General features: G+C 35.2%; 1 protein-coding gene across 1 annotated transcript in view; it reads left to right on the top strand.

The window, feature by feature from the left end:
- NALCN (sodium leak channel, non-selective) overlaps positions 1 to 20,646 on the top strand; it is a 526,457-nt gene that overhangs the window by 353,937 nt on the left and 151,874 nt on the right. Inside the window, exon 16 of the mRNA XM_072622030.1 lies at positions 3,682 to 3,756. Coding sequence (XP_072478131.1) covers positions 3,682 to 3,756 — 75 coding nt within the window. The remainder of the gene's footprint in view (positions 1 to 3,681; positions 3,757 to 20,646) is intronic.

Here is a 20,646-nt window from a genome sequence, read left to right on the forward strand (position 1 = left end):
AGTTTATAATGGGGCAGGGATAGCATGGGAAAACCTCACTAGAAGTGCAGTTACAGCAAAATGGATTTGTTCTTGTTCGGTTGTTTTTCAGTCACGTCCCATGCTTCAGGATCCCATTTTGGGGGGTTTTCTTGGCAAATGTCCTGGAGTGATTTGCCATTTCCTTCTCTAGATTATTTAACTGATGAGAAACTGAGGCAAATAGGAGTAAGTGACTTGCCCAGGGTCACACAGCTCGTAAGTATCTGAGGTCAAATTAGAACTCACAAAGATGAGTCTTCCTGACTCTAGAACTTGGACTCTATCTACCACACCACCCAGTTGCCCCAAAATGAGTTTAGAACACATTTATTATTAACTGTAAATTAAATAATTTTATAGTAAATCATCAAACTTAGAGTACAACTGTACATTATCTGAGTTATTAACTGTAAATCTTTGCTCATGGTCTCATAAGCTGAAATGGACAAGAATCTAACCCATTTTTCATACCATGTATATGTGAATAGATCATGTGTATAGTATCAATATTGCAGATGAGGGTGACCCCTTTCACTTGGCCACATTTGTTGCTGTTGTTTGGCCTGAGAGCCTGCACAGTATGAAGTGGGCATGCTCTGTGTTCACCAAAGCTGCAGTGAAGTTGCTCAATGAAGCACAGTCAAGCACTGCCAGAGATACCTTGGATTCATTACACATTTGATTTTTAATTAATTTTTGGTCGTTACAGGTTCAAAAACCTTTTACTGTTGACAAATTTTTCCCGACCCCATATAGGGTTATGACCCACAGTTGAAGAAATGCTGTTGTGTATCATCTTATTACTTCCAGTCTTTATTGATACCTGCAAGGAAGATTTCCCCAAGACAGAATCAGAGCCATATGATCTGAAATACCCCCTTCAATTTAAATTGCATTCCTAGGCTAAGATTCTCAATATTTCCAACAACATATGCAAAAGCATGGGGTGGGGCAGAGGTTGGAGGGAGGCTGGGGAAGGAGAAAATACTTGGGGGCTGGTGAAAGAATTAAGAAATGTAGGCAGTGTTTAAATTATTATTAGGAATTTTCTCATGGAGAAAAAACATCCATTTCTAAAGTAGCAGTGGCTATTACAGTGTACCATGAGATAATATTGTAGATTCAGAAATAAAAATTGTTATAAGCACTGAAGGAGGGCAGGGTGACCGAATAATTTAGAGCTGGCAAATCATAATGGATAAATTGTTTCATCTTAATGATGATTCACTGTGAACTTCTCAGAAATTGGTATGGCATAAAACTTAAAAGTTCTCTACTACATTAATATACTGCTTGGTACGTATCCTTCAACTGCATTTAGTAGTTGAAGAACTATTTTGGGGATAGTATATGTCGTCTTCTTGAAAGAACATCTTGAATAAAATAATACGTAACAATTAAATATTTATAGTTCACTTTCTAATTAGCTTAGATTGTTTATATGCATTATTCCTTTTTTTAAAAAATGTGATTTACATTAAGGGCATCTTTTTATTTCTGAACTCTTGGTTCTTTCATCCACTCCTTACGTATTAGGAAAGGCAGTGTAGTACAGTAGAAACATTAAGATGGAATAAAAATAAATTTAAGTTCTAGCATAGTTGTAACTAGGGTGGAGCCCCAGAGCATTTGCCTCAAGATGCTAAATTTAGAGGTTAATGAATTTAGAGGACCCTGACAGCATTTTCATTCCTTCAGGAGGAGCCCAGAAACAGCATAGCTTAGCAGCTAATTAGAAAGAATAGTGGAAATATGGTTCTATCGGATGGCATCATTTCTCTTCTCTCTCATTCTAGGTCACCCCCTCCAAACTCACAAGAGTCCCACTAATGGGAGTATTATGCTTCTGTCCTTGAATTTTTGTCCATTCCTTTTCCACTCATTTGAGGAGGATTTCTCTGCTGCTTTTTTTCCCCTTTTTATAAAAAAATCTTATTTAATATTTTATTTTTCCCAATTACATGTGAAAACAATTCTTTTTTTTTAATTTTGAGTTCCAAATTCTCTCCCTACATTACCTCCCCCCCCATTGAGAAGGCAAGCAATTTGACATAGTTTTTATATAAGTAGTCATGCAAAGCACATTTCCACGTATGTCACACTATGAAAGAAAACACAGACAAAAGAAAACAAGAAAAATAAAGAAAGTAAAGAAAAAGTATCTTTGATCTGCATTCAGGCTCTACCATTTCTTTCTCTGGAGCTGGACAACACCTTTCACCATAACGGACAGTACCTTTCATTGTATCACTGAGAATAGCTACATTATTGACAGTAATCATCATGCAGTATTGATACAGTATGTATCATGTTCTACGTACAATGTTTTCCTGGCTCTGCCATTTCACTTTGTATCAGTTCATGTAAGTCTTTCCATGTTTTCTGAAGGCATCCTGCTCATCATTTCTTAAAGCAACATAGTATTCCATCACAACCATATATAACACCTTGTTCAGCCATTCTCAAATTGATGAACATCCCTTCAATTTCCAATTTTTTACCACCAGTAAAAGATCTATTATAAATATTTTTCCGCACATGTAGCCTTTTTCTTTTATTTATCTCTTTGGGACATAGACCTAATAGTGGTGTTGCTTGGTCAAAGGATATGAATACTTTTATAGCTCTTTGGGCATAGTTCCTAATTGCTATCCAGAATGGTTGAATCAGTATACAATTTCACCAGTAATAGTGCTTTAATTTTCCCAACATGTGTCTTTTTTCTTTTTCTGCAATATTAGCCAATCTGACAGGTGTGTTGTTTTAATTTGCATTTTTCTCATCAATAGTGATTTAGAGCATTTTTCTATGACTATTGATAGCCTTGGTTACTTGATCTGAAAACTGTTTATATCCTTTGACCATTTCTCAATTGAGGAATGGCTTTTATTTCTTTAAATTTGACTCCATTTTCTATATATTTGAGAAATTAAGTCAATCAGAGAAACTCACTGTAATTTTTTTTCACAGTAATGATTACCAACTACACCTTTCTCTCCATCCTATTTTCCCTGTTTAACTTGTTCTCTCTCTCTTTTTACCCTGTCCATTCTCAAAAGTGATTTGCTTCTAATTTTTCACCTACCCCAACTGTCCTCCCTTCTCTCCACTCCCCTCTTCACTTATCCCCTTCCCTTCCTCCTTTTCTTTATGATAAAATAGATTTCTACATCCAACTGAGTGTGTATATTATTCCTTCTTTGAGAAAATTACAATGAGAGTAAGATTTTTATTCTCCCCTCCCTACTTCCTCCATTTTCCCCTCCACTGTAAAATCTTTTTTGGACCTCATGTCAGATATTTATCCCATTCTATCACTAGCTTTTCCCTTCTGCCAGTGTATTCTTCTTTATCATCCCCTAATCTTATTTTTTTTAGATTATCATAGCATCTTATCCAACTCATACCCCTGCTTTCTATGTATACTCATTCTAACTGCCCTAGTAATAGGAAAGTTTTTAGGAGTTATAAATATAATTTTCCCATGTAGGAATATAAACAGTTTAACCTTGCCAAATCCCTTATGATTTCTCTTTCCTCTGACCTTTATGTGTTTCTTTTGAATCTTATATTTGATAGTCAAACATATACATGATTAGATATATTTCTGAGACTTTGTAATATGTTTGTTTGTTTTAACTTTTGTGTATCATTTTGTAGATCCTCCTGAGTTTGTTTGTTGCTGTTATTTTGGACAACCTTGAGCTTGATGAAGATCTAAAGAAACTTAAACAAGTAAGCAATATTTATGCACTTATACTTTGTACTAATATTTTCATTTTCAAGAATATAAGTGTTTCATGATTCATAGGCATGTATTATAACTGAAAGAATTTGGGTCTTAAAAAAGCTGAATTTTTGAAGTATTGAATAGTGTAAGAAACTGAAAATACTGTTCAGTCTCCCCAGTGAGGTCCAACCCAATCTCCTACTCAATTAGGGCACCAGCTCATCATCCACTTGCAGTGGCAGTCTAAAAGAGAAATGAGGGACGTTAGAGATGAGGTTGGGTTACCTATCCATCTGTATTTATAAAGTCTAGTGAATATGTATTTTTCATCTCCTTTGTGATTCCCTTGTGGGTGGTTAGACTTCTTTTGCTATGTGTAAATCAGTAAGTACACTTGGTACAATTAGTAGGCTGATATCTGTTATTAAGAATATTTGGAGCATATTACTATTAATAGGTAATTCTTTTGTTTGCACTGTGTGCAGGACATCTATCAAACTGACAAACATGAACATTTTCTTAAGATCTTTATTTTGAACTGTTAGCTAAGAAAAACTGGAAAAGTTGTATTATTCCTATCTTTGATAAAAGAAAGAAAGCATAGGGTTACTGACTCATTTGGAGAAAACATTGGAGAGTAGGTGAATCAGCCCCAGTTCTATCCTTTAAGAACTCTTCTCATAAATCTGAGAAAACTTTTTTGGATAATGCAGTTCTGGCTTAACCTCTCTGACATCACTTGGGAAAAACTGGAGTATAGTAAAGAAGAACATTGCCATGACACAATCCATTTTGATTAATGTAAGAACCTCTATTATATTTGGGGATTCAGTAACTAGCTTTTATTTCTAATATACAAAATATATCTATAGATAATTTAAATTTTTGAATTGTATTTTATTTTCCGTACTCAATTCATCTTCTTTTTTAATTCTTTAAGTTCTTCAAGTTTGTATACTAGTGGACCAAATTAAATTTTGTACATTGACTGAATGTTGACTTATACTTTGTTATACTTTGGAGTAATAAATGTTATATGTTTCTAATTATCAAGAGAAATTATGCTTTCAAAAAGTGTTTTAGGTTCTTTTTAGTTAAGCAATGTAGCACATGCATATGTGTGTATGTACAAAAAGCATAGGTTGTCCTTACCTATTGTCATAGATAGTGGTCTCTTGAAGGAAGAAAACTTCTGTCAAATCTAGTTATTTAAAAATCTGGTGAGCTGAATGAGGGTTTCTTTTCATATTAGCTTCAACTTAGGGTGGAAGGAAAAAAAAACAATAAAAAAAAACTTTCCAGGGATTACACTTTGAAATGAGACCTGATTTGACTAATGGAAGTCCTGAATGCCAATGTCTTCCCCATTCACTTCCATTGGGTAATAAGTATTAGTTTATAACCCTTCCATAACTCTTTGTGATAAGATATCTTATCTGTAATATTATACAAGTGCCTACACAATTATCTCTGACTATTCCTGGTGATAGCAAGAAAGAGAGTTCTCTAAAAGGTCTAATCTATTACATCACATATTTATGACTGCCAGGGTCAGAGGTGTACAATGGAGAAGGCATTTTCAGGTTAAATTAGAAAAACAATGTTTCTGGACACAATAAGACCTTCAGTCTGTTGAGTTGAGGACCAAGAATAAAAGCTAATGCACCATCTCTTAGCCTGGCATTCTGGTCTTCAATATGCATCCACTTCTGAAACCTTGAGACTAGTCTCTGGGCAGCCTACTCCTTTATTTGGTCCTTTGTCTAGCTCATATAATCCTGTGCTGGTATCCACTAAGAAAAAAAATGAGAAATACCTCTTTTTCTATTCAAAAGATGGTAATAAGACATTTCCTAGGCTTGGGGCATGCTTGGCAGAATATAAAAGGTTATCTAAGTGTTTTAAGTATATAGTATTTCTTCCTCCAGTAATTCTCAAATAGTGGCCACAACCAAAACTTGGTCAGAATAGCAACAGTGCAGAACATCTTCAGTACCATTGAAGTAAATATATTATAAAGTCTCTACAACTTTCCCATAATGTACTGACAGTTTGTCTGTTGGAATTTAGCCATAACTTAATGTAAATATATTCAAAGAGGGACTTATTCTTGTCTAACACAGCACCAGGCTAAGCTTTCCAAGTCCTATTATAGAATATATTTTTAAGTTATGTATTTTCCTATTTGCCATTTTTTGAACTGTGTTAAGCTACATAGATTTTAAATAACCAGTGTGTAGGGGGAAATATAATTAGAATGTGCATTTGTGCTATACATATAGTAAAAACAATTTCAAGTTCCAGCTTTAATAGAGTTTTCCAGTATTCATTGGCCCTCAATGATGCATTAACATTTGTAAGCCTAAGGTTTTATTAGGAAGCAGGAAAATAATAGTTAGGACTTCAAGTTTATCTGCTGAAACTAACTTTAGAATGTCTCTAGTGTTGAGCCTTTCTTCAGTATTTCAGTTTAATATAATTTATTAGCCAACACAACGCCCAACCTGGGACCTGATATGTACCAGATGCTCAGAAAATTTTTGTTGAATGAAAGGTAAATCAGTATGCCCCCTAAAATTGAAAGATCAACAGTTGGAGAATTCAAGACTTTAGATGATTATGAGACTTACTTCCTGGAGCATAAAATTGTAATGCACTGTGTGCTTTATTACTTTGAGAATAGCTCATCTGTTACATCTCATGAATAAATTGGTTAAGTTTTGGGTAGCTCTCAGTGATGCTTTGTGTTTGCAAAATGGAGAGCGACTGTGCAAATAACCAATTGCTCTTGCCCACAATGTCAAAGACCATCTTCACATATATAAAACCATCTGATCATTGAAAAAAACACAATCAGAAATAATGCAAGAATAACAAAAAAATTTTGAGGCCAGAGATTGTTTTTGCTTTTTCTTTGCATCTCCAGTGCTTAGCCCAGTTTTGGCATAGTTTTCTTCAATAATGCTTACTGATTGCTGGCTTGCTGCTTGCTAATTCATATTATTTTTTGTTCAATATGAGCTGAAATTGTGTATCTATTCAGATGACAGGGGATGATTTGTATTTCCTACATCTAAACTCTTAGTTATTATCTTTAGAAGAGCTATGGACCCATACACTATTATAATTTAAAACATCCCTGGTCCTCTCTTTTACCAGCCCTTTTGCTAGTTACTGATGATTTTGACCTTTGTTATATGACTCATTTAAAGAATTTCACTGCTAAGACTTATTAACACATGGGAAAAGGGGGAAACTTCAAAAGGTCCTTTCTTTGTTCATTTGTGACTTCTCAGAAATCCTTCATAAAGTTGTACTCAGTTATACAGTTACTTTGCTATTTAAGCTAAAGACACTTCATTAAAGTCTTAAATGTGCACAATCTATGCGGTTTTGAAATTCAGAAATAATTAGTTTGGGAAAAGTAGGAAAGGAAATATGCTGGTTTTAGCTACAGAAGAGATCTATATTTATATGAGGCCTCCCAAAAATCTTAGTGCAGTTTTAAGCTATTATAAGCTTTAATATATTAATATGTATGTAAAGCTTTATATTAATACAAAAATTTAATATTATCTTTATACTAACTCTTGAATACCTATACATACAGACACACAAATATATAATGTACGTTTAGATGAATATCTATGCTTGTTATACAGTCAGCAGTGTTTCAGTTCGATCTTCCATCTTGTCTTCCTCCCCATAATACCCCAAGCACAGGAATCACTTCTGAGGAAAACTAAAAAAATTCCAGGACATTATTGTGTTAAATGCTGGCGTTTTTGTATATGTTTTTGATGCACATTCATTTATAATTTCACTTTCCTGATCATTACGCACACCTTACCTGTTGCTTGACGGGACAAACATTCCCAATGAAAGTGGGCAAAAGGAAAAAAACAAAGACTTTGGAATGAGGTCTTTATCCAATTTTCCCAGAAAAAGATGAGTCAAAAAAATCTTTACACTGTTATGGTTGTAATTTTCATACCTCCTATAAAATTAAATAGTGGAATTTATAGAAAGTAAGCCCATTCGAACTTCTATTGCATGTAAAACATTCTATAGGATTTCAGACAACTGACTTCATCATACCTGCCATGCACGGCTGCTGATACATGGTGTATATTTTGTAGTTTCTTCTCTATTTGGAAACCAGTGATAAAAATTATTTATCTGCTATTTTCCAGTGCATATAAGGATGCAAAATTGGTTTATTTTTTTTCCAAATATGTCCCATACTCCCACCTATGTACTTGTAGAAGTTATTATGAATTGTCAGATGTCAGGATCAAAGACTCAGTATAATTATCCACAGACACCAGAGCAACAAAACAACATAACAAATATAGGCTGTTCTACAAGAAACCCTCGATGTATTGAAAGGTCCTATGTCCTAGTATAATTCTTAAATTGAGAAAAGAGATGTCCTTCAGCTGAGTAAAGTGAGTCTGTGTTACCAAGATCCACCTTGGTCATGCTTTAACATGACATGCAGGTGCCATCCAAGGCACTAGAGTTAGAGAAGTGGATGTGAGAATGCAGAAACTAGCTGAAGAACTTAAGAAGTAACACCACAAAGGAGGAAAAGTTGCAGGAGAAAATGGAAGATAAAATTCTGTGGCTTTAGAGATAGCCCAGTGAAAAATGCAAGAAGGGGGACTGTTCATTGTGCTTTAATCCAAAGAGAGAAAAGGCACATCTTCAAAGAAGGTCAATGTCACAGGATGCTATAACATTCTAAGAACTTGGAGCTTGGGTCTTTGTCTTCTATATCTTTGCTTTCTCCCTCAAGCACATAATATGACATACTGTACACCTTGCAAGCTTGGTAAATGTTGCTGACTGATTGGATAAGATTATAGTTTTGCATACTGAAATATTTAAAAAACAATAAGTATACTGGCAAGGATGTTCAGTGGGTACTTAGTTTACAGTATAACTTTTATTCTACCTCTGAAGTATTCCTGTAAAAAGAATATATATGGTGTTGGCAAAAACTGCCAAGAGTCTAACTCTCCATTGCCTCCATTGCAATACTGAAATTATTTTTTTTTGAGGCAATTGGGGTTAAGTGATTTATCCAGGGTCACACAGATAGTGTTTGAAGTCAGATTTGAACTCAGGCCCTCCTGACTCCAGGGCTGGTGCTCTCTCCACTGTGCCACTTAGATGCCCCAGTGTTTAAATAAATTTTAACATTAGAATTCCCCTATTCCCACTGGTTTTTATGTTTATACCTAGTATTTTTGTTCTCCGATGTCTTGTTTTGCAGAAGTGACCTTGAATTCCTGAAGTCAAAGTCAGAACACAAGTTCTGATAGACTTTCACAAATAGGCTTGATGGTGGCTTGAGCTAATTTTGGAAAGGCTAATGAGTTTTACAGTCATGGTAATTCTTATAAACTTTACTAGGTTTTAGAGGGGGCTGCAGTCTTTATAGATGGAAGAAGTACTTTGATGAAATCATAAATCTCTGTACTATGCACAATTATTTACAGAATACTTTCATAAATATTATCTCCAGCTTATCCTATGAAATAAGAATTGTAGCTATTATTAGAACCATTTCCATGTAAGGAAACTGAGACACAGAGTAGTTAAATGGCTTGTCTGGAATCTTACACATAGACACACACACGCACACACACACACACACACACACACACACACACACAAAACACACACACATAACTTGAGGTAGAACTTCATGCCTAAATGTTTTCTTTCCTGTGAACCAAAACCATTTTTGATGTAGGTTCCATCCAGAAATCATCCATGAACTCACAATTATGATTTCAAATTTAAAGCGTAGTCAAAATATCATAGATTGAGAGCTGGAAGAATAATTAAAAGATAGCTAGTCTAGCCCCTCATTTAAAAATGAAGAAAACATGGTCCAGAATGGTAAAGTGAACTGTCCAACATCACACAAATATTAAGCTGTAGAATGATATTTTTAACTAAAACCCTCTGATTCCAAAACAAGAAGATTTTATATACCATACCACACTGGAACACACAAGTTGTAATTCTTTGTTTCTCTCTTTCCCCAATGTTGGTTCTTGGCTGCTCTGCATGATTATTTTTCTGGAAAGAACCATGATAGCATACATTCCCTTTCCCCATTCTTTTCTGAAATGATCAACTTTGCCTTCCTGTGTAGAGCATGACTCTTCTTGCTGCCAGCATATAGTTGAGAAATTACTTCCTCATATGTTCCTTTAGTCAATGAGATTCATGACACGATAGGGTAGCCACTAGTATGACATTATTTTATCTGCCTTTCCTTTGCCATTCTTCAATGTTGAAACCAAAATGTTCCTCAAAATGGCACAGTAGGTAGAGCTCTAAACCTGGAATTAGGAAGACTCAAGTTCAAGTCTACACTCTTACTAGCTGTGTGACCCTCCCTCACCAAATCACTTAACCTCTGTCTGCCTCAGTTTCCTCATCTGTAAAATGGAGATAATAATAGCACCTACATCCCAAGGGTTGATAAACCCAAGGGTGAGGATAAACTGAGATAATATTTGTAAAGCTCTGCAAACCTTAAAATACCATATAAATGCTAATTTTATCATTAATATTGCTGTGTTTATTGCTAATGTAAAAATATTTCACTATGTGTGTTGACCTGGGGAAAATAGGAGTTTACCGTAGATGTAGAATGGTGCATATATTTTCAGTTGTTTGTAACATAAAAGCAAAATACATCAATAAAGCTTTAAAAAATTTCATAGAGGTAGAGTAGACTTGAAGTGGCTTATAAGTCACTCGGTGTTTCTGGAGAAGTCATACAGACTTTCTAGCATCAAGAATTTTTTAAAAATTAATATTACTAGAAAATTATAATTGAAAAAGTATATTCATAAACTCCCTTGGGGGAAATGGAGGAGACAGACAGATAGGGAGAGAGAGAGGCAGAGACAGAGACAGAGAGAGAAAATAAGCCAGTACTCAGGAATCTTATTTTTAAAAAAACTATGCATGCCTTCTCTCTGTGATTTACCTACAATTAACCACAGACATAAATATGCCTATGTATCTTTATACGTTATATGGACGTAGTTGTTTACATGGTTTTTTCCCCCTTAGACTTAGCTGTTAGAAGGCAGAGAGTACATTTTGGCCTTTCTTTATATACCTATTACTAGGAATGATGGCTGGAACATACTTAGTGCTTAATGAATGCTCATTAACTTAATTTGGCAGATCTAATGGGAAAGAAAATCAAAGGTAACCTCAAATTTAGAAACGTTACCAAATAATATAAACTGTATTAGAGGATGATACAACTATCCAGTAGAAAGGGTAAATGAAATGTGGGTGCATTTATAAAATTTTACAAACTGAATAGACTTTTTTACAGCCCTAATAATTTTTTTTTTTTACCTAGCCTTGGACATGTGTGTGTGTGTGTATCTGTATGTGTCTGTGTGTATATATATATATACGTATACATATACATATATATATAGATATATGGTTGGGTTTTTTTTAAACTATATAGAATCTATTAAGCCCTGAAAGAACTGTGGAGAAGCCTCAGGGAAAAAATAATAAGAAAAGAAAATGGTAGATGTATGTTTAGATTAAATTCAAAGCTATGATTAAAAAAAAATCCAGCTCTAATAAAAGTCTTATTCACATCCTAAACTAAATTTGATTACTTTTCATCTTTGATGACTCTCCCTGGTGCGTGTGGTAGAGCTTGTCTGGCAGGGAAGGTCAGGGAAGGAGTTGTAGATGTTGTGAAGAAAATGTTAGTTTCTTCTTAATATAGCCTCCAATTTTATTTCATGAGTTGTTCTTACCCTTGACCTTTTTCTCTTTCCTCTGTCTCTGTTCCAAGGCATAGGTTTGAGAACAGAGTGTGCCTTGGCACATCCTAATGTCTAAAAAAAAAAATCATTAAAATCGTGATTTTGCTTTGTAATTTCTATTTTTTTAGTTTTAAGGTATGAATGATTTTATTATTCATAAATATTATGCATAAGCTTAGTTTAGCTTAATTTTCTTTAATTTTATAGAAATTTTAACAAATATTTACCTTTGAAATATTTTTTTAAATCCTTCAAGTGCCAAACACTTTACTAAGTGCTTTAGAAATATTATTTTACTTGACCAGCAAAACAACTCTGGAAAGTAGGCAATATTATTATTCCCCATTTTACAATTAAGGAAATTGAGTCAGGCAGAAGTTAAGTGATTTTCTCAGGGTCACACAGGTAATAAGTGTCTGAAGTCCCATTTGAACCTGCCTGTGCATGCACTCAGAGGAATAGATTTAAATTTGAGAGGGATTTTGAGAGTATTTACCCAATGCCCTCATTTTACAAATAGGAAAACTGAGTGATAGAAAGGTTAAGTGGCTTGCCCAACATCTCAACCAGAGTTAGAATTTCAGTCCAGGCTCCTTTAGTTTCAATGCAGTATTCTTTGCTTTACACCATGATTCCTATTCCTTTAACTCTTATGCCAACTTCTCTCTCACTCTTTGTAATTAACATTTACATTATACTGGGAAGCAGGCAAGCAACAAGGTCAAATTAAGTGAGAAATTGGGAAAGGAAGAGAACTGGACTGTATATCTGAGTTTGGATCCAACAAAATTCCCCTGGTTGCAGCAAGCCAAGGGTCTAAAAGTCAAAAGATCAGAGACAAAAGCATCCAAAGGGTCACTTCCTAGTAATAGGGCAAAGACTTGGCAAAGGGAAGACATTGGGCGGGGGCATAGAAGTACAGAAAAAAACAATTAGAAAAATTGTAGAAAAAATACAATACAAAAATACAATGATAAAGGCAGGAAAGGTAGAATTCTGAGCCAAAGAACCAGAAATTAGAATACTGGAATAAGTTGGTCGTGCAACAATAATTGTTTGTCTTTTGGTCTTCTTTGTACTAACTTCCATAACTAGAAAAGCAGCCCTAAATTCAAAGGAGCATGCAACTAATTGAAGTTTACTGTGGAGTAGGAGGAACAAAGGAGCAGCTGACTGGCACAATGGATGGAGCACTGGGCCAGAAGTTAGGAAGACTCATCTTGCTGAGTTCAAATCTAGCCTCAAAAACTCACTAGCTATGTGACCTTGGGCAAGAAACTTAACCCTGCTTGCCTCAGTTTCCTTATCTGTAAAAAAGAGCTAGAGAAGGAAATGACAAAACACTCCAGTATCTTTACCAAGATAACCCCCAAATGAGTCAGACATGACTAAAATAACTGAACAACAGGAGAAACAAGATGTTCTTATGTTATACGTAGGAGGTTTTTAAGGTAGAAGGGACCTGAGAGATTGTCTGCTCCAAGTCCCTAATTAACAAATGAGGAAACTAAGGAAAGGAGAGGAAGTGACTGTTGTCATCTGAGTACTAAGTGATTGAGCCAATAATTAAACCCAGAGTTCCAAATCCATAGCTGGGTGGTGCAGTGGTAGATAGAGTGCTGGAGATAAAGTCAGGAAAACTTGAATTCAAATACAGCTTCAGACACTTACTAACTGTGATTCTGGGACCATATTGGGCATCTGTCTACCTCAGTTTCCTGTTCTGTAAAATGAGGACAGGAATAATAATTATCAAAGGTTTGTTGTTTGAATTTTTTTTCAAAAATGAGAGGTTATATTTGTAAAATGCTTTGCAAACCTTTAAGTTCTCTGTAAGCATTAATTACTATAATTCTACTACTTGGATTATACTGGTTAGGAATGAGAGTACAGAGAGGTAATATGAGGTGGAACTGGTGAAGTGAAAATTTTCCTATAGTCAAGATGTTCTTAATTATGTCTGTTTAGTTAAAACACACTGAGGAATCAGCCTTTCTTTTTACAGATAGAAACTAGGTAACTCTAGAAGACTGCACAGAAAAGAAATACTAGGATTTCACTTCAGTGCAAATGTTGAAAATCCAAAACATGTTGTGGTCAGCACTAAAAACAGAAGCTCAGTTTTATTCCAGCTGACTACAACCAGATTTCCCTGACCCCAAATTTTTGTCAAAGGGAGGGGGTGTTGGGGATGGGAATAAAGAGGTTTTAGAATGTAATCAGCACTGGCCCTATCCACTGGCATTTTAGCAGGCATCTTCTCGCTGTCTTGTCATCCTGCATTATGGATGAGCCTCAGCTTCCATGACCTACCCAGACTTATTCAGTGGGCATTTGCTGGTTTTGTTTTTCTAATTATACAATGATTCTGTACTACTTTTCTTACCATTTCTTCTACAACTCCTGTAAAGTAAGTAACCTCTCACTTGAAGAAGGGGAGGAGCATGGAAGAGTAATTTGCCCAGGAATCACAGGATCATATTTTTAGCAATAGCTCCAACTCCGAGTCCCTGGGACTCTAGCCCTTTGCTTTGCTAAGTGAACTCAGCTTCATATGGCTCCTTTCATCAAGAATATAAAATTGTAAGAACCCAGAACTTTCTGCACTCTCAAAGATAACAAGGGAGATAATTAACTAAGAGAAAGCTGACATATTTGCTGAAGCTCCTTTCACAGGCAATAGGAAATTAGACTGTGAAGGCAGGAGTGGGTGGGTGAGAATTGATTTTAAGCAGGGGTTGTGTGCGTGATGTCTGACTCTCAGAAATGAAAAGCCTCTGCCTCAGTCACTGTAAAGTGTTAGAATGAAAGGATACTAGTAGTATGCACCCTGTTTCCATTTAAGCAGTACCATATGAAGACTTTGAAAATTGCCCCTTCTCCTTGGTTTCTTTTGAGAGACAACCTATCCACTCAGTGAATAGACATTTATTGAACCATACAAGGTGCAGGACCACATTACCAGGTGATCTTTGAGAACTCCAGAGCCAAGTCACACACAGCTTCTGCCCCAACACAATTTCTAGCACAGAAGGGAAAAACGACAAAAGTACTAAACAATTCTACAACGATGCAGAATTCGGTAAGTGTATGAGAAAGATGAAAGGAATTAAATGATACAAACTCATCTTTAGGTAGTTCTTTAAATAAACAAATATTTTCCTCCCAACCACCTTTGTCAAATACATAGTGCAAGAATTATTATCCCTAATTTACAAGTGAGGACTCAAATAGATGAACTTACTTACCACATGGTTACACTTATATTAAATGGGGATAATAATGCCATTTACCTCCCAAAGTTGTTGTTAGGATCATATGAAATATAGAGAAAGTATTTTACAAATCTGAAAGTACTATGCCAATGGTAGTATTGTTGTTATAATATATCACATTATATGAGTTGTGTTATATTCTCTGGTGATATACTGTTGCATATATTATGTTGTTATGTTGTATTGTGCTAAATCATATCATATATAACATTATATCATATTGTAACATATGTCATATCATGTCATAGCAAATTATATCATATCTTATTACATCATATTATATCATTATATTATAGTGTCAGAACTGGGACTTGTACCCAGATCTCATGACCCTAAAACCAGAGCTTTTTTCTACCTGTGCCAGGTTAAGCACTTAGACCAGGGAGAAATCACTCCTGGATAGGATTATCAAGAAAATCTTATTTGGAAAGGTGGTGTTTTTGGTTAGTTCTTGAAGAACAGATGAAATTTTAGCAGAAAAGTGAAACGAAGGGAAGAATTCTAGGCCTAACAAATAATGTAAAACACAAAAACAAATAAATGAAGCCATGAATAAATTTAAGGAGGTAGTCTACTGCTTTCTGTTTCCTGTTTTTCCAACACTTCTAGCCCCAGCTTCCTTATTTCTTTTTGTTTCTTCTATCTTAATAGTCCTTATCCATAACCCTTTTCCTTTTCCATCTTCTATTTCTTTGTAAATTGCCTATTCTCCAAAAAGGATGCTTCTGGTAAGAGAATTATTTTTGTAATCTTCTGAAAAACATATTGGTGCTAGAATTGAATTAGATAAACTTCTTTTTCAGCACCATTAAGATCAATCATTGGTAATTTCTCTATGCTTAGATTTTTTTTATAAATCCATGATCTCATCCATATTGGTATCCCCAAAACCCCCCACCATCACAACTTTATAATTTGAGTCCTTATATTTCAATAAAACCTCTACAGAAGCTCAACAACACACTCTGATGCCCTTTCCAGAATTATTTTAACTCCAAAAGGATAGACTAACACAAGATACCTATACAACTATTTTATACTCTGAGCTATATGTATTTTTATATATTTTGTTTACCTAATATAGATAGACCGATCCATTTTGTCTGCATCATTTGTATATGGCCAATGTTGTAGGGCATCTGTTTTCTCATTTCCACTCTTGTTGTGGCAAAAAGATAGGGTATGAACTAGGGATAGAGAGATTGGGAACAGGGAAAATCTGCAGTATGCAAAGCATGCTACCATGAAAGGAGACAACTTTTTATATTCCCTCATGGAACCACTTAAAGACCATTTCTGCTGAGGAAGTCATTAGGAACCAGGGAGATTGATGGGGTTTCTCAACAGCTTCCTAATCCCATCTCCTTGGAGATACCTCCATTACTCCATTACCTTTCTGCCCTGGGAAGTTGAAAGAAAGAGAATGAGAATCAAAAATGATTTAAATGGAGAGACAGAGACAGACAGACACAGAAACAGAGAGAAAGAGACAGAATGACACACAGAGACAGAGACAGAAAAGCAATCACAGTGGTAAGGATAAGTACTCTAACTTTTTATCCACTGAAAAATTAGTAAAACAGTATTAAAGTATACAAGATTCCCTTGAAGTTCCCTCCCTTCCTCCCAAGCCCAAAAGCATGAGGAATGTAGAAATGAGAGAAAATAAATAATCCTTATTTGGAAAAGACAAGTGAATAAAACCAAGTTTCCCTTGAGCAAATTGCCCACATTCTTTAGTGTTCATTTTCCTTTTTTGAAAAGTGAGGCATTGGAATAGATGACCTAAGTCCTTTCAAGCTCGAAAATTGGTCCTGTGAAAGAAAGAGGGAATAACTTCCTGAAAAGCACCAGGGATCAGGTTAGCATGGTAGCAACACCTAAGCAATGGCATCCAAATTATGATCAAAGATTGGCATGTTCTGCAGTAGATGTGTGATGAAAGATTCTGCAGTTTCCTACTGTAAACATTTTGTTCTTTAGGTAAAAAAGGCTTCAACAGGAGATGGGACTTGGCCTTTTTTCCAGTTAATGAAAATTCCTGTTTTATTTTTGAATTCTGCTAGACATTCCTTCTTTTTTTTATTTGTGCACAGATTAAAGAGAAGAAACACTAGGACATTAACACTTCTCTTTTTAGCTACTGTGTTTATGCACAGGAAATATTCCTCTTTTTCTCTCACAATAATTTTTACTCTAAAACCAGAGGAGAGGAAATGATATGAGCACTTGGAGCCTGTGCCCCTACTTTTGGCAACTTGCACTGATTTTCAATATTCTCACGTTCTTTAGTGAAGAACTCTGACACTAAGATTTGTACAGGAAACAGTGGCAAATTATTTGGAATTCACACCTAACACTTCTCTCTGAAGTTCCAGTACTTAAACTTTAATCAGGCTTTTTATGCTTTGTGTAAGACAAGTCAAGAAAGAAAGAGATTTCTAAAATGAATGAAGGGTGGATTTTCTTTTATTTATTTATTGTAGAATTTTTTTTTCTCCTACCAAATTTTGAGTTTAGGGCTATAAGCTTCTTTGGTCCAGTGACCAAACTCTAGTTCACTACAGGCCATATCTTTGAAAGTATGTTATGCGGGATGAGAAGATCCTTAAGTCCCCTTGACTAGGGAAGGCAGGAATATAGGAGGAAGAGTAGGAGTTAACAGGGCTAGGGAAGAAGAATGAATACTAATTATTTCTCTTCCTTCATGTTGCCTCTAATCTAGTTGCCTTTAATCTAATGTTTTGTTTTCCTTTACAAGGACAAAATGCTTTGGCCTCCGTTGACCATTACATTACTGCTTCAATCTCCTCAGTGCCTGGCACAGTGATTATTGATTGATTAATAGATTTGACTAGATTTTCTTCTCAACATATCAAAGGAAATAAATATTGAACATAAAACTAGTACAAAACAAAACCAGTCAGAAGAAAAAGAGACTTTAACAGTAACAAACAGGAAATAGAACTTCAAAAATTTATATTCTTGCTATGTTATCATGTAACCATTGCCTCAGTATCCTTATCTTAAAATTAGGATAATAATAGCACCTGTCTTGAAGGGTTGTTGTGAGAATCAAATGAGATAATGGTTGTAACATACTTAACATAGTGCCTGGAACATAGTAAGCAGCATATAAATTGTTATTAATATTATAGTCTAGATATGCTCCACTCCCCTCCGTCACCCTCCGTAGATGTCTAAGCTGGGAGCTCTCTCACATCCCTTACTCCAAAGCTCAAATTGCAAAGATTAAATTTCTTATAAATTTATGTTTGTATTTCTCCTTTGCATTTATCACACCCCACCTCGTTTTATTCATATTTGTCCTTCCTCTCTAACCCAAATCCTCCCTGCCCCCGCCACGGTGGCAATTAGTTCATAAGTTCTTAGGGAGTATGAAATGTAGTTTTTCATTTCATGTTCCACCCTTAGCAGCTCTGATTATGAAGTTAACAGAATAAGAACCAGACTACATAAGCTTTAGGGCAAGTCCCTATTCCCAGTCCAGGTTTCAGTTAGGGAAAAGGATAAGTTCTTGTGTGGCATGATGTAATAAACAACATGTGTTTGTGTTTTTAAATAATTAATAAGCATATGTGGAACTTCTTCTAGTAAAGACTATCAATAGAAAGAAATAAAAATCATAAGCAACTCTTTCGGTAATGTTATAGACTACCAATCAAATTATGTGGTAAACTGAGAATAGTCATAGGTAGAACTATAAAAATAGACCTTAGATTTGTAGTAAGACACTTTGGTTTATTTCCAGGAAACTTGGAGACACATTTTCATGTTTCATTGTTTCCTGTTACTCTTATTTTCATGTTGATTTTGCAATAAATTGTGTACCAATTTACATAAATTTGCATCATATACCTAAACAGTTCTTTCTTCCAAGCATATAAAATACAGCCAATTAGTAATTCAACACCCTATCACAGATTTATTCAAGCACTTTGTTTAGGGCCACTCAGAAGAGAAAAAAATGAGAAATGAGTAACCTGTGCCATGGGGAGCCAGCTTCCTCTGACTATTGTCTGAAAATGGGTAAGGCATGAAGTATCAGACTAAAAGGGATGGAGACAACAAAATGAGGATTACTTCTCCATATGGTAACAAACCTCCTAGCACTCTCAGACACGATTTGGTGCTAGAATTGTTCATTAAAGGTTTAGAGGGAAAGAAGAGAGGAGAGAGGTCTTAATGTTAATGCCCGTAGACTTCCAGTAACATACTCTTCATTCTATCCCAACTGGCCTATTTGCTATCCTTTAAGAGCTTCCCATTTCCTGCCTTTGTTTGCACAGGCTGTCTGTCCCTGATAGTTAGAATAACCTTTCTCCTTACTTCTGTTTTTTTGAACCCCTAGATTTCTTCAAGGTGAGACTCTAAGAGATCTTTCCTGATCCTTTCATTCAGTACTAGGCACTCCTTCTCTCCCCAATACTTAATTTTTATCAATTTATATTCATTTCTCTATGTAGGTCTTACCACTTTCTCTTCCCCACCCCATCGAAAGTAAGCAAATTGAAATCAATTTAATTAAACTGAACTGAATTCTATTAGTTTTCTTAGGTTCTGTGGTCTTTTCTTCTTCTTATCATAAGCTCTTTAATCATCTCCTGTTCACAGAAAATTAATATATTTTCCTCCACTTTTTAATGATTTATAATACAGTATTTATTTCACTAGTTCATTGCCTTCATACACCTCCTAAACAACATATCCCACAGTTGAACAATTCAGTTAACTCTGTAGCTTATGCCTGTTTAGGAAATGGAAGAAAAACCTTGGTAATGGGGTTATTTTGTGCTATTAGCTGTGCTATATAATCTTTTAAGTCTCACTAATCTCTGAGAAAACTAATCATTTGTGAAGGAGAAGGAAAATACTTCTAGTGTCATTGGTTAGCTCTTGATATTTATCAGTTTAATGTCCCCTTCGTGGAAAAAGACTTTAAATATGTTGGAAGGGCAAGGGATATGAGGAATAAAATATTTCCCCAAGCTTCATCATCACTGTGCTGTCACTAGGTTACCAGTGGAGGTCATTTTTAATCTAAGTACTACAGTGTCAGCAGCCATACAGAAAACGTTCCTTTAAAAATGCTTTCAAGTGTCAGGTGTGTTTGAGTGTGCATTAGTATTCTAGTATGTCATCCCATTGGCTGTGTAAATAGTAAGTCTATTATCTCACTAGTGGGATCTTGGGCTACCTTTTCTCTATCCCAAATTTAAAAATACAGATGTGTTCTTTGAAATTCATTAGAATCCCCTGCTGAACTCACTTAGACCAAGATGCCAGATTCATCTGGAATCATTTAAACAAAGCAATATTGTCCTGTGGCCTTCATTTACATTTCACAATTGTGAATTGTCTTTCATTATTTACTTCAAAGACTGAAAAGATAGAGGTCTGTGGTTTGGTGGTTGGGTCTCAGGCTTCTTTTCTTCTATTTTGAGACCTTTTTATTTTTCCTTTGATACAACCATTCATCTCCCTCCTTCCACATCTCCTTCTTCTTTGTCACTGGGACTTGCCATTCTACTCTCATCTGAATGTCATGTGGAAACATTTCCCCTGCAATGGTGTCTGTGGTAGATTTATGCTTGTGTAGGCATCTTCCTACCAAGGCAGTGAAGTGAAGGTTGGATTCTCAGAAGAAAACAAAATACAGAGTGGTATAAGGTAAGAAGTTTAAGCAGATGAATCAGTCTCAGTCAGTCAAGTAGGATTTATTAAGCACCTATGAAGGGCAGACATTTTACTAAATGTTTATGCCTTATAC

This window comes from Notamacropus eugenii, chromosome 6, assembly GCF_028372415.1.
Source record: "Notamacropus eugenii isolate mMacEug1 chromosome 6, mMacEug1.pri_v2, whole genome shotgun sequence".
NCBI lineage: Eukaryota > Metazoa > Chordata > Mammalia > Diprotodontia > Macropodidae > Notamacropus > Notamacropus eugenii.